The sequence below is a fragment of the Cotesia typhae genome, unplaced genomic scaffold, assembly GCF_013202065.1.
Source record: "Cotesia typhae breed Kobodo isofemale line unplaced genomic scaffold, CoteBio_Ctyphae contig_123, whole genome shotgun sequence".
Lineage (NCBI taxonomy): Eukaryota > Metazoa > Arthropoda > Insecta > Hymenoptera > Braconidae > Cotesia > Cotesia typhae.
The window spans coordinates 1,538,769-1,554,455 of NW_027423715.1; the positions used below are offsets into that span (position 1 = coordinate 1,538,769).

General features: G+C 28.1%; 1 protein-coding gene across 1 annotated transcript in view; it reads left to right on the forward strand.

Moving 5' to 3' along the window:
- The window catches only part of LOC141535549 (inactive dipeptidyl peptidase 10), a 20,057-nt gene continuing 4,370 nt past the window's right edge, over positions 1–15,687 (forward strand). The window contains exons 1-10 of the mRNA XM_074255533.1: positions 1–140; positions 602–782; positions 7,589–7,843; positions 7,990–8,093; positions 9,265–9,463; positions 9,634–9,708; positions 9,825–9,877; positions 9,971–10,268; positions 11,085–11,341; positions 14,679–15,176. Coding sequence (XP_074111634.1) covers positions 7,745–7,843; positions 7,990–8,093; positions 9,265–9,463; positions 9,634–9,708; positions 9,825–9,877; positions 9,971–10,268; positions 11,085–11,341; positions 14,679–15,176 — 1,583 coding nt within the window. The 5' untranslated portion in view covers positions 1–140; positions 602–782; positions 7,589–7,744. The remainder of the gene's footprint in view (positions 141–601; positions 783–7,588; positions 7,844–7,989; positions 8,094–9,264; positions 9,464–9,633; positions 9,709–9,824; positions 9,878–9,970; positions 10,269–11,084; positions 11,342–14,678; positions 15,177–15,687) is intronic.

A 15,687-nucleotide genomic window follows, 5' to 3' on the forward strand; every position in this document is an offset into this window, starting at 1 on the left:
CTGGAAAATAAAACCCAGACATTTATGGTGATAAATCGGACCCAAGATGTGTGTTTGCTTTCGGGTACCACGGCTCAGATAAATTTTTTAATAAATATTTATAAAAGTATTTATTTATAAGCTTGCTTAATGTTTACTTGGTGAGTGAAAATGATAAATAATTAATAATTAATAACACTGAAGTTGGCAGATATTAAAATTTTTTTGACATTAAGGTTAGCTGACACTTGACAATTTTTTAAAAATCATTTTTTTTTAACAAAAAAATTTTTTATAAAAAATTGCATTTTTAATTTATTAAAATTTTTACAAGTCCAATTTTTTTAATTATTTTTTTTTGCTATAATTTATTTGTTAAAAAAATTGTTAAGTGACAACTAAATTTAATGACATAGAATTTTATAGCAATTAAATTATTAAAAAAGTTTCATATGTGAAAATTAATAAAAATTACAAGTGAAAATTTTTAGAAGTATTTTTTTATTGTAATTAATTTGTTAAAAAAATTTTTAAAATTAACAGTTGACCGCTAACTTCAGTATTATAATAATTAATAATTTAAAAATGAAAATAATTGTCAGTGAATGAGTTAAAGTTTTAGTTCTAGTTGCAGTGTCGACGGGAAAGTGATGAAAAGGTGGATCGGTGGGTGAATTTGTTAACAGTAAGTCATGCCGCCCGGGCGAGGTTGCCTCCATTCAGCGGGCAGGATCACTAAGCTCGTTTTTGTCAGTCCCCGTGGCCGTCGCCAGGCCAATGCTGAGTCCTCGCTCCTGCTAAAAGTGAGTTTTTCTAAAATAATAAATTAGGTTAGAATAAAAAAATCAGAAAAAATGAAAGATTGAATCTCATCAGGAATTTTTAAACTTTCTTCGTAAGCATAACCGTCCTCTACATCTCTATCTCTGTCAGTTTATTCCTCTGTCTCTGTTTGATCCTCTTCCTCTTCCTCTTCTATTACTGGTTACTGGTCTACTCCATCCCTGTTTCACTCTCGACAATGTTTGCTCTCATTTATTACTAATGTCTACATGACTTTCCTCGGTGAGTTATGTATGCATGCATGCATTCTCATATACTCGCCACCACATACACTCTCTATGAGAATGTGCTTCACTCTGGATATATCCAGACTGTACATGACATATACCGACACTAAGCGTGCATGAGCTTTTTATTTTCCCGAGCTTTTCAAAGGATTTTTGCGAGCTTTCAGAGCTGATTTCAGGGATGCGTTCAATGGACAAAAAATTATTAATATCGCTGAAGTTTATTGACAACTAAAATAAATCTCGTAAAAGTTTATTTTACCAACTTCATTGACACAACTTTTATCCAACTGTCAGTTTTTTTTTTTTTTTTTTTTTTTTTTTTTTTTTTTTTTTATGAAGAATAATTAACTCAACTGTAGTGATAAAAAACTAAATTTTCAAAAAATTTATTTAACAAATAAATTTGTCATGGAAAATTTATTTTTATAAAAAAATTATAAAATATCTTTTAAATTCATTAATCAAATAGAAAAATTATTTTAAAGAGTTTAATTGTTGTCACATTAAAATCAGTAAACAATTAAAGATTTTTTTTTATTTTATTAAATAAATAAATTAGTTATAAAAAATTATTTTTATAAAATTGCATTAATAGTTTTCTAAATTTCTATCTGTGGAATTTTTACTCTAAACTTTTTGTTGTCATTATTTAAAAAAAAAAAAATTATAAAATGTTTTTTAAATTAATTATTAGATATATTTTTAATCAACTAAAAAAATATTTTGAATAAAAAAATTGTAAAATAATTTTTCAGTTTGATTAAATACAATAAAACACTTTAAAATAATTTTCTTGGGTCAAGATATTTCTCCTTCAGTAAAGTAAATTTTTTTTTAACATATTGCAATGATGAAAATCAAGGATTTTATTTCGTTATTTAATTAAGCGGAATAGAGAGTAGTATTCAGAAAAATAGGGTACTTTTAGATAAATTAAAGTCGCTGGTACTTTACACACTTACGCTCTGCGAAACTCACGATTAAAAAGTGAATTAAATGCGCATACGGACTTATTCAAATGCGAGGAGGCCACGAGGAAGAGTATCCACTCAGCGGGCGATTCGAGAGCCCTAGAACCCTCCTCGGCGCTATCATCAACATAGTTTCTCCATCTACTGTCGAGTGATAACGAACTTAGAGCATGTTATCACAGGGGCTGTGAAATTTGCCGGCTGCATTGTCCTCCTACTGCCTCCGCTGTGTACTACTCAAACTCCTGCCGTTGTCAGCGTTATTATTTATTCAACGCAGATAACTAACTTTCATTTACTCCAGTCTCACTTCAAATATTAAATAATATATAAATGTTAAATACATTTTAAACATAAATAACTATTTACGTTTAATGGGGACGAAGGGAAATAATGAACTTTTGTGAACCTCGATGCTCTACACTGCTATAGCTTTTTGTTTTCTTTTTATTCTGTGAAACAAGGTTTTTTAATGAAATTTTTTGTACGCTGATAGAATTTATTAACTGTTAATAATTTTTTTTATTTTTAAATAATTTATTATTTATTAAATTAAAAAAAATTTTTTTTTAGGAAGAAATCATATTTAATAACACTTAAAAAATATTTATTAACTTGATAAATATTTTTAGAACTGATTTTATTTTACTTAGAAAATTATATTAATAATTAACATCATAAAAAATATTAAAAAAAAAAAAAATTATCAATCTTTATTGTAGAAAAATTATTAATTGTAATTTTTTTTATTTCTTCAAGTTATGGAATTGTAAAAATTGTAAAAGCTTAATTTTTCTACTTTCTATTAGAGTTTAAATAAGCTGATATAAAATTATTCGGCACTTTTTTTAAAAGTTAGTTCCTGATTTCGCCGCTAGGTGGCTACGCCCTCTCGCTTATAGAAATATTTTAACAGAGTATATATAAAGAATTAACGTTTCTTCTATTGATAAAATAAATTATTAGACATTTTTTCAGATTAATATTTATCGATAATTAATAAATAGCTAATTAAATAAAATAAAATTATATAATAATAGAAAATAATTAACAGTTAATGATAAATTAAATAAAACATAAAATTCTTTTATCATTGTACTAGAAATCAAAGTCAAAACAATTATCAATAATTTTCTATCTCTTTGACGAGCAAATAGTTTTCGTCAGTCAATTTTACACTTGAATACTCCTAAATCTTCTGATCTCAAAAGGGATTTTTGAGTTTAATTCCCCAGATTGTTCAATGAGGATAAAGCTTGATTGCGGATTGACAGAAGCGAGATTACAAAAGATGAAACGACCCGCATTAAAAAAAAATCCGCAGTTGCTGAATGAGACATATATACATATTCAAACAAATGAGTTAGATTCAAAATATCAGGATTTAAAATTTGGCCTTGATTCAAAAAAACACTTTTGAGTTTTTGGTTCTATAGAATTTTTCATTGTCACTACATTAATAATATATTTACTTAAAATAACAACTACAAATCGCTTTTCTCAGTAAGATTGAAGATAAATCCTGCTTTTGGCTGGCTCGCTTTACTTCCGTTTGAAGTTTTTGATTTACTGACCATTTTCTTTCAATTTAATTTCGATTTGACTTCTTTGACTTACAGAAATGTGTTTTCACGTCAGTACCTTTTCTTCAATAAATCAGTCAGAGTTAATAAAAAATTCAATCTTTAAATTCACAAAAGTACAAAATTTCCCTTTTAAAAAAATAAAACCCAATCTTTACATCTTAATTAAAGGGAGGATTTGAATTATAATTAGACCGTATCATAAATAATCTCCGTTATTTTTTCCCGGGGTTGAATAAATCAGAAGCTTGAAAAAAAAAAAAAAAAAAAAAAATTATTTCTTTTCATGAAACAAGCTCGCTCTTAACTTTCACAATTATTTTTTCCTTAAAAAAATTCTCCAATTTTCTGATGATAAATTTTGAGCTTAAAATTTTAAAAACTATACGGAAAAAAGTAAATAATAATATTTTTAGCGTTGCGTTTAAAATTTACTATTTTATATTTTTTTCATATCATGTGATCATTTTTTATAATCAATATAATCAACTATTATTTATTACAGTTTATTTTTTTCCGTATAAAAAACTGAAAAACTAAAAAAAAAAAATTCACTGATTTTTATTTGTAAATCAGAGACACGCTATAAATAAAAAATACCCACCTCCAAAATAACATTATTAGCCGCCGTGGTTAAACGGTTAATATTTAACTTTCCGATAAATTTTGTATAAATTTAAACCGGAATAGCACAGACATATCCACCAGGCCGCTAAATAGTTTATCAGGAAAAGTCTCCGACGATTTTAATTCGATAGCTCTGCTTCGCGTTCCATGTCTGGTGAAACATACGTCCCATCACCTGTTGTGGTTCACAGCATCGTCGATTTACGATCCGACGGTTTGTGCAGTCTATGCAATATAATAACGCAGCGTAGCCCCTGCATTACATATTACATTCATTTATCTATGTATATATCTATAAATATATACATATACGTACACAATATGGTTTGACAGAGCTAGGAAAATACATTACATGCGACGTTCTGTGTAGGTATGCTAAAGTTCTATTTTAGTTTTAGACACTCCATGATTCAGATTCTAACTTTATCACTTAAATTTTAATAGAAAAGTGAACAAGAAATATGACAAGTTTATACTTCAAAGTTTCCTGAACCAGACGTAACTCTAATATTTAACGTTATACGTTTAACATTTAAGATCTTACTTTAAGGCGCTTGTAATTATTTTATTATTTTTTTCCTTCGAATTAAATTTTATATGGAGAAAATAAGTAAGTTTTTTTTTTTATAAAAAATATTTTTAATTATTACTTGATTTTTAAAATAAGAGCTAAGTTATTGTCTCCAGCAAAAATTAATAATTGTAGTTTATTAAACTTGAAAGAATAATCTATAGATATTTTTACATCAAAAATTAGTTTTATAAAATACGATTTATTTAAAGTATTAATTTTTACAGTTTAAAAAAATTTTTTTTTGCAGAGTTTGTAAAAATTATATTTTTAAATTGTAATATTTAGTTTTTTTCTCGGCGCGGCTATTTAAATTTACATTATGAATTAAAATTTTTTTTCGAGCATTGTTCAAATGTAGAGCAACGCAGTTTCTTGGCCGTAAAAAACCAAAGAATTAATGCATTCAAATTTTTTTTTATAAATTATTCTATTAGATTTGCAGAATATGATAAAAAATATAAAAAGTACCTTCAATTTTAAATTGTTGATCGAAAGTCAAAGCTTAAAAATATTGAAATAGTAATATCATGATACTTTTTTATAATTTGTCTAATTTTTTAGCTTTTTTAACAAAAAAAAAAGTATTTTTTATAACGCAAAAAAAAAAATATCTAAAGAATTGTCAAAATTTCTTATTAGTCCTATTAAAAATCAATTTTAAGGCTTTAAAATTCCATTTAAAATTTTATTTATTAAAAATATTTTTGAATCAAGTAAAATTTACTTAAACCAAGAAAAATTTCTTATTTTAATCATTTTTCTACTCAAATAAAGAAGAGAAAGTTCTTCAAAATTATTTATTTGATTAAAATAAATTTTTTTTTGTGCATGTACAAATTTTTCATCAAAAATTTTTTATATAAATTAAACTACCCTAAAAAAAAAATTCTTGACTGGAGGATAAATTTCCTTGGCTCAAGAAAATATTAAAGAAGATAAAAAATTAATTGAATCAAGTAAAAATTTCTTGAGCCAAGAAAATTTCTTCTTGCTCCAAAATAATTTTTGTCTTCCTTAAAATTTTCTTGGTTCAAGAATTTTTTTTTCGGTGCAGAACAATAAAGATTTTATTTTCTATTATAAAAATTTAAAAATCGATTTCTTCAGTGCAGTCTTAAGTTTTGGTTGTTTATTTTCTTGGGAACGTGCTGCGACAAATGTTTAAACATTGTACTATATTTATAGAGTTTGAGTGATATTGGGTATGTAGTAGAGCAAATAGTAAGCCGGATCACTGTTATGTGTAACTCAAGACTGTGTACACAAAATAAAAAAGATTACAGGATAGACAAGAATTGAAGAGACTGAAGAAGGGACGTAGACGGGACGTAGACGGGGGATACCAGAGACGAGTGTTAACACATTTTAGTATCGACAGGATATTGATAAAAGTCTCTTGTATTGTATTATATATTATATATTATATATTATATATTGTACATCCTATATTTCATATTTTATATATTGAACGGTTATATCTAACTGCATCGGTTTTTTCCATTACATAGATACAGATACAGATATATAGGGGCTGTTATCGCAGGAGGGCTGACTAATTAAATCTTTATAAATATAATAATATCGAGCAAATACGGCACGATGAGTTGGGATAGGATGTGCGGGTAGAGATGCAGCGGGATGGGAAAAAAGTTTCGCTTACCACGAAAAAGTATTTCATCTACATATTTTATGTTGAATCGATATTGATATTACCGAGTGATAAGCCGGCGTGTAGTTTTCGTAGCAGTTTAAATATTTACTCATACTCTCGGCAGCCTCCTGGTCTTGCTCTCAAATATTCCAATACCGGTATACAAAACATTTTATCGGAATATTTAAAATGGAGATTGGGCACATGTTTCGCTTTTTTTGCGGTATAATATCATATAATATATCGAAAATAATTATTCAATTGAAATTCGCCCGTGTTTTTGCTTTTTAAACCGATAATTTGCTTATTGCTAAGAAGATATTGTTTATTTTATCATTTTTAGGGGTAAATAATTTTTTATTGGGATGATTGTAAAATTTTGTTAAATAAATAGAAATTTAGAGTTTACGGAGTGACTGCGCGGAAATTGCGACTGGTGAATAAAAGAAATTTGGCTTAATGATTTTTCAATATTTTTAATCACAATACAGATAGCTTGAGTACTTTTGGAATAAATTTTTAAAGTAATATCGATGTAATAGGATCAATTGTCATTAATTAAATGTACAAATGTCAGGGAAGAAATTTATAGAGCCAATTAACTTTTAAAAACTCCTTCAAAATTTTACCATTACAAAAAACATTTAAAATTGTTACTAAGGCACAAATTCACGTTAAGAATTTTTTTAAGATCATAAAATTTTTCTTAATTTTATTTTGATGAAAAAAATCAGAAGAATTTACTCAAAATTTTTTTTTTTTTTCAAGTTTTTTACATGTGACATTTTTTTTTAATTATTTAATTGAAATTTTTTCAATAAAAAATTTCTAAAAATTTTGAAATGTCGGCTAACTTCATTTTCATTTTTTAAAGTGATAATAAATTTTTAACTAATTTTTTTTTCTTACAAATGGAAGATTCTTTAAAATGGAGTTAGACAATTTGCTAATTAGAACGTCAATGTGAAAATTTGAAAAATCTTAAATTTAGGTCAATGATACTGAACTAAAAAAAAAAAAAAAAAAAAAAAAAAAAGCCACTTTATCATCTAAATATATGGAGAAAAAAAATGTTTCTTATTCTCTTGATAATATAGATAGTAATAATGATTTAATGAATAAATTTGCAGAACCGAGGTGATTAGAGAAGTGTGGAATCCACAAGTTGGACTTGTGGGAACGAAGACGGCCAGTGTAGCAAGGGATAATCCGAGGAAGCTGGAGCCCATCACACGTGTTGAGGCTCTTAGTGCCGACTGCAGCACGGGGCGGAGGAGAAACCCGATATGAACGCCAGCGTTAATGTCGAGAGGAATTCCTGGCGGCTGCCTCCCGACGAGACCGTCCAGGTTGCCGATCCTCGGACCAAGGAAGAAATAAAAGAGGTATTTCAGCTCTTTCGAGTTTCCCCAGTTATACACTTCACTTTATAATTACCATTGATCCGGTCCATTATTAAGCCTTTCACCGGCATAACGAACTAATTTGTTAATTAACAGAGCGACTGACCAGTTTTTATTTTTCTTTTTAGGATTCATACGGCGACAGCGGACACAACTGGAAGAGTATTATATTTGCATTACTGGTTATTGGATTCGTAATAGCCGGAATCGTCACGGCAATTTATCTTCTAGGGTAAGGGTGATATAATTGATGGTCATTAATTATCGATTAAATAAATTAATTGTTAAACGGAAATTTGTTAATAATAGACCTGCATGTTTGAATTATTACTCGAGTATTTGTTAGTGTTGTCATTGCAAAAGTGTTGTTTCTTTCGTTTTTCGACTCTATTTGTTTGTTTTTAATTTGTCAGCGACCGTTTGATTGCTTTCTCAATTATCATCAAGCTGGATTAATCAATTGTAATTGACAATTTAGTTAACCTGTAGTATTGATCTTTTTAATCGAGTGAACGAATATTACACTTTTTTTATTTATTTATTTTTTAAAAAATTTTTTATCGTTTTTCAGTGAAAACTTTTCAGTGTAAAAACGAATTTTTTCACTGTAATGCGATTTTTTTTTTTAGTTATTATTAAATCAATTAGTCAATCAATAACAATATGATTAATGAAACGTTGCTAAAATAATACAATCGATGTTAACACTTTAAAGATTCGAAAAATTATCTCTAGATACATAATTAAAAAATGACCTTGTATCTTGCGATCTATTGAAATTTTTAAAGAAATAAGCTCACCTCGACATTACACTCATCAAGACCTTTCATTTGAGTACCCACATCAATTTTTCATATATTTTATATATATATATATATATATATATATATATATATATATATATATATATATATATATATATATATATATATATATATATATATATATATATATATATATGTATATATGAAAATATATATAAATACATGTGGGTACTCAAATGAAAGCTCTTGATGAGTGTAACATCGGGATGAGCTTATATCTTTAAAAATGTCAATATTTATAAGAAAGTACAGTGGAATTTAACAAAATTCATTATTTAATAAAGCAAAATTTTAATTATTTATATTTTACAAGTCACATAGTGACTGCAAGGTTGCTAGTTATTATTATTATTATTATTATTATTATTATTATTATTATTATTATTATTATTATTATTATTATTATTATTATTATTATTATTATTATTATTATTATTATTATTATTATTATTATTATTATTATTATTATTATTATTATTATTACTATTACTATTATAGTTATTGTTATTATTGAAATAATAGTTATTAAATGAAAGGAAATAAATCAATTAATTGATTTAATTGGCGATTAATGTACAGATACGTAGACGAGCTATTGTATTGGAGCGGTAGACGTCTCACACTAGAAGAGTGCCTTCAAGAGGACCTATCACCTCATCGGTTGCCACCCGCCTGGGTAACTCATGATAAATTCGTTTACCAAGCTGACGATGGTTCATTAGCACTTCTCGATACTTCCAATAATTCCGTCTCGCTACTAGTCTCCAATCACACTCTGGTAAGTAAATTATAAATATTAACACTCAAACATAATTATAATTTAAATTGAATATAAAAATCCTCTTAAAATATATATATGTAGTATATAAAATCCATGTCCTAGTCTCCAACAAATCCCATTTGTTAAAACTAAATAATAAATGTTGACCATTAATTATAAATTACCAGAGACAGCTCAACGTTCAAGGCTTCCAGTGCAGCAGTAATCTACGGTACGTGCTTTTTAAGCACGATGTTAAACCAGTAAGTGTTTAGCAATTAACCGATTATCCCTCGGTATATTGATTTTGTTTTGTCAGCTAACAGATGTTGAATGTACGCTTGTCCCAATTTTTAACAAATAACACTTTGATCCCCAGGTATTCAAGCACACGTTCACCGCGCTCTACACTGTCTACGACGTCACTAACGAGTAAGTACATACTAAATAGTATTTGCTAACGTAAACCCGTTTCACCCATCAAAAGATGACGTATAGAGAAGGCTCTGTAATAAATTACTCTAGCCACCATACTCCTCTACGTCTTCACGCCTCGCCGCGGGTCCAGCCAACTAGACTGCAGTACACCGCCTGGTTGGGTAACAGCACATCGCTATTGATGATATCCGATAACAATATATTCTTAAGAATGTCGCCGTCGGCGCCAGAAGACAAGCGACTGACTGACACTGGAGTGCCTGGTATTATTTACAATGGAGTCCCAGACTGGCTTTATCAGGAGGAAGTGCTTCCCAAACCTGAGGCGCTCTGGCCTAGTCCTGACGGCAGTCTGCTCCTCTACGCTTCTTTCAACGACACCAAAGTAAGTTTGCTTGTTTCTTCGTTGCCGAGAGATTGTAAAGTATTAAATTATATTTCATATTTTCTTCACCTCTGAATCATAAAATATTAGAAAGTTATTAAAAGTGATTAGATGAAAATTGACTATCATATAGTTTTTATTTTAAAAAGTTTTGGTTGTGTATATAGTCTTCATCTCTAGATACATAATTAATAAATAGCCTTGTATCTCGTGAACTATTGAAATTTTTAAAGATATAAGCTCATCCCGGCTTTACACTCATCAAGACCTTTCATTTGAGTACCCACATCAATTTTTCATATATTTATATATATTACATATATGTATATATGAAAAATATGTCAAAATGCATGTGGGTACTCGAATGAAAGCTCTTGATGAGTGTAACATCGGGATGAACTTATATCTCATAGTGACTGTAATATTGCTAGTTAGTGTAAATTTTTAAAACCTGATTGATGAAAAAAAAAAAAAAAAAGTTAAAATTGTACAATCAAAATAACAATAGTCCAATTACCTTGAATCACTAATTTCTTCTCGAAAATAAAATTTCCTTGACTAAATTTTTCAATTACTCCCTAAAATTCCGAGGATTAATTTTCGTTGGCGCTCTTAATTGTTAGTTAATTGCATAGTTAATATATATATATATATATATATATATATATATATATATATATATATATATATATATATATATATATATATACATATATGTATATGTACATGTAGTTAGCTCGGGTGTATACTTTAGTTGTTAGAGTTGATGGGCGATTTGTACGTAAATTGTCTCTCATCATGTAATTTGTTATTCAGGTCACGTCTCTGGAGTTTCCGTGGTTCGGGAATCAAATGGGTCAGGATGGTGCTAGCTCGAGTCCAGCGGGTATTGTTAAGAAGGGATCCTTTCCACCATCAAAATCCGTGAGATATCCGACGCCCGGCTCACCGAACCCCGAAGTCTGTTTGTGGATTCACGATCTCACCAACATTACCGCCGATACAACTAATGAAACTTTAATTACTTCTTTAGACAGGATAATGCTCAAACCACCGACTACTCTCGATGGCCAGTAAGTTTTAAATTGCACCCGCACTTTTATAACCGATTTTTACTGCTAACCGAATTGCTGTACAGTTCTTTAATACCGAATCTCCTTTAAATGTTATTTAATGATTAACTCGCTTTAAATTCTACCGGGTTCATGCTCTCTGTTCCACGCTATTCTCTGGAATTCCAAAAGACCAAAAGGACTCTAATTACAAAGAGAATATCTCATAAACTTGGCTAATGCTCTTTTAACAGACATTTTTTTCTACGCGTTGGATTTCGGGCAGCATTGCTGTGTCTGCTTCTATATTTTAGAGTAATAAGATAAATTTTTATTTAAAACGCGGTACAGAAGATTTATTCCATTTATTATTATTATTTTTTTTTTTTTCATTTTGCGTGTTATGTATTCGGTTTAGTTTAAAATACTTGCGAGGGTATTTTAAAACTAAAGTGTTGTGTCTAGTTATACATGATTATTGTTATTATTCTGGGCGTTTTTTTTTAAGTGTAAATAATGATATTCAAAGAAAAGTTATGGATGATATATATGAGACAGGAATTGTCCATTAAATTATAGATGCGACATAGACTATACTATTTTATGGGTGATTTTATCTGCAGTGCATTGTACGTGTGCAGAAATAAAAGAACGGGGAATAGAGAATCTGAGGTTTTGTCAAGTACTACTCTTTGTTTTTCAACGCTGATAGAACTGTTAATAAATTTATTTATTTAGGAACTGTTTATTGATTTATTAAGTATAAAAAAATTTTTTTTAAGTTTTGATAAATAGTTTTTTAAGAGAAAAAATTTTATTTATTAACAGTTTTATAATTTTTTTTTTCGTTTATTAATAGTTAATAAATGTCTTAGGGATTTTATTTTTTTTTTTAATTCAAAATCTACACAGAAAAAAAATTTACTTGAATCAAGTAAATAATTTTGAAGAATTTCATCTTTTAGGTTTGAGTTAAAAAATTCTTAAAATAAGAAATTTCACTTGGTTTAAGTACATTTTATTTAATTTAATAATTTTTTGTCTTGATTTGAAGACAATGAGCTTCTTCAAAATTTTTTCTTGGTTCAAGAATTTTACTCTTGATTTAAGTTAATTTTTTTTTAAGTTTTTTTCATTGCTTATTTTATTAACAATAATTTCTTGTAAAAATAAAATTCTGACTTTTAATTCAAGGATCCAAATATATTTTTATTAACGCAAAAAAAAAAATTTATTAGAAATTAAATAATATTTACTGATTAAAAAATAAAATAATTATTGAATCAAATATTAAAATACAATTTATAAAAAGTTAATAGAGCTTATTAAATATTTAAAAAATTTTTAATCACTTCATACTATACGTATTAAAAAATATTTTTATGACTAAAAAAATAAAATTTACAAAACATGTAATTCGTGTAAACATGTATTCCATCAGACGCATTTACATTAACATTTAAGAATATTTTATACTGCCGATTAAATTTTTTAGTGCTTCCTGAGGGATTGCGAACAGAGCCCGCGATAAAATCTGGTAATAAAAAATAAAATTTTAGTACTGTTAAATAGTTTGTACGCCCGGCAGCAGTCTATACATTTTAAATGTTCACATGGTTGTTTTATTTTATTTATATATTTATTTAGTTGTCAACGCATGTTTTTTTGGTCAATAAATTATTTAGAATAAATGTATCGCCACATGACCGCCATTTAAATAAAAGTGAACAGAGTTTAATTGCTTTTTTCCATCTAGCGAACAGCGAACACCGAATAGAAGCGATATTTGGAAATTGGAAATTAATTAATTAATTTATTACTTTATTAGCGATTATTAAATGTCAAGATTCTAAATCATTTTTCAATGTAATAGCTTTGCACTTTTTACCCGCGAGAGTTCGGGGTGCAGTAATAAAGGATAAAAAAAAATAAATGATGGATTGCGTATAGTTGAGATTTTATCGAGTTTCCCGTAGATCGGAGCGCGCCCGACAAAACCAGAATTAAAAATTCAATTGGCTTTTTTAATTCCAATATCAAAGCGAGCCAATCTCAAATGGTATCAGTTTTTTTTATTAGACCGTTCGCTTTGTAATGCTGCACTTTTAATACAATTATATCGCGCTACATGAATTGTAGATACAAATTAAAAAAGTGTTTCAGATCGGCGTTGGCGTTTTTTTTTTCCTTTTTTTTCCCCGACTGTAAAGTGCACCAGCCGAGCTTCACCTTTCAAGTCTATCGATTTAAATTCATAAGAACTTGTAATGAGAGCTTCATAAATTTTAATTCACTTCAATTTCTTTAATTAAACATATAAACTTTGATTATTCAAATCCTTTGAATTATTAACAGGTTACACGCCGAGTAATTTATTGATAAGCCAAATGTTAATTTAATTAATTAATTTAAAAAAGCTATCGAGCAATGCGGTAAACTTTTTTTTATTGTTTTTATACATTTAAAGTTGATTAAAAAATTCACTCTCATTTTAAGAGCAATTAGATGGTTTGTATAGACAATATTTTATATTTGTCTTGGATTTTGACTTCTTGATTAAAAAAAAATAATTTTACTTAAAATTATTTTGAAAAATAAACTGATATAAAAATTTTAAATATTTAATAAGCTCATAATTGAGAAATGATCTTGTATCTTGTGAACTATTGACATTTTTAAAAATATGAACTCATCCTGATGTTACACTCATCGAGACCTTTCATTTGAGTACCTACATCAATTTTTTATATATTTTATATATTTATATATTTTACAAATACTATATATATATATATATATATATATATATATATATATATATATATATATATATATATATATATATATAAAATATATAAAAATTGCCATGTGGGTATTTAAATGAAAGGTCTACATGAATGTAACATAGGGATGAGCTTGTATCTTTAAAACCTTTAATATTTAAGAAAGTACAGTGCAATTTAATAAAAGTCATTATTTAATAAAGCGAAATTTTATTTATTGAATTAATAAATATTTGTTAAAAATTAATAACATTTATTTAGATTTTTAAGTATAAAAATTCTACTTTGTCATTTTTTATAATTTTAACAAAAATTTCATAAAATCAGGTACTTACATTTTTTTCTTTTTTAATGAAGAAAATAAAATTAAAAAAAAATTTTTTATAAGAGAAAAAATAATTATTTATATTTAATATATGAAAAAAATTTTTGCTTTATAAATTCTTCTATTAGCGTAGAGTAAAATTTTTTTATCAAAAATTTTTCAACTAAAAAAATTAAAGAATAAAAAAAAATTGATTTATAAATATGGAAATGACATTAATGTATATTAATATAAAATTTTTTTGTTTCAGAGAGTTCTACTTGATATCAGCGGGTTGGGTGGGCGATCAGTCGGATCAAATAAGCATAGTGTGGATGACACGCTCACAAAATTTATCGGTGGTATCAGCGTACCGAGCGCCGAAGTGGGAATGCGAGGAGAGACACTCGGAGCGTGCTCCAGAAGGGCAGTGGCTGGATGCACAACCGCATCCAGTGTTTGCGTCAGACGGGAGCAGCTTTTTGCTGCTGGCCGCTGTGCAGGAGGGTAACCAGGAGCACTTTACTCATATCAAACATGTCGAGCTTACACAACAGCGAGTCGCGGTGTTGTCACATGGCCGATATGAAGTCAGTGAAATATTGGCCTGGGACAGTCGCGCCCATTTGGTTTATTACCTCGGCACACGTGAGCGTAAACCAGGGCAGAAACATTTGTATGTGGTCAGAGACCCCACGACCGACGACCCGAGACGGTTGGAGCCCCTCTGCATCACCTGCGATCTCGGAGACGTCCTCTGGAGCAGTCGGTATGTCCTCAACTCGTTACCTTGCTTGGCGAAATTCCAAATTCAAATTCAAATCCAACTCTATAACTGCATTATACAATATTCAGTATCAATTTATTTTTGCTCGTCTAACACCAACGCTTTAAACTTTTATTTTGTATTTTATGACGAATTGTCTAGGCAAAATATAAAACATTTGCTATTCTCGGAATGATATCCTCGTTTTCTCTATATACCTATAAATTCTTAAATTCTTGTAGGAATCCATTCAGTCAACGATTCAACTCACTTTTTCTTACTCGAATTGGTTCTACCGGAATACTTTAGATACTCTCTTGTATCCTCCAAATAAAAATGTTATTTCCGAGGATGAATTTACCTGATACACAAAGAAAACTAAATTTAACATTATTTTATTGTGCTGTCGTCTGAATTTAAAATGATTGAAGCTTGCGATTATTTATTTTTTATAACTCGTAATTATCTAAATTATTCAAAAAATAAGCAAAATTTTGTGGCCACTCGGAAAAAA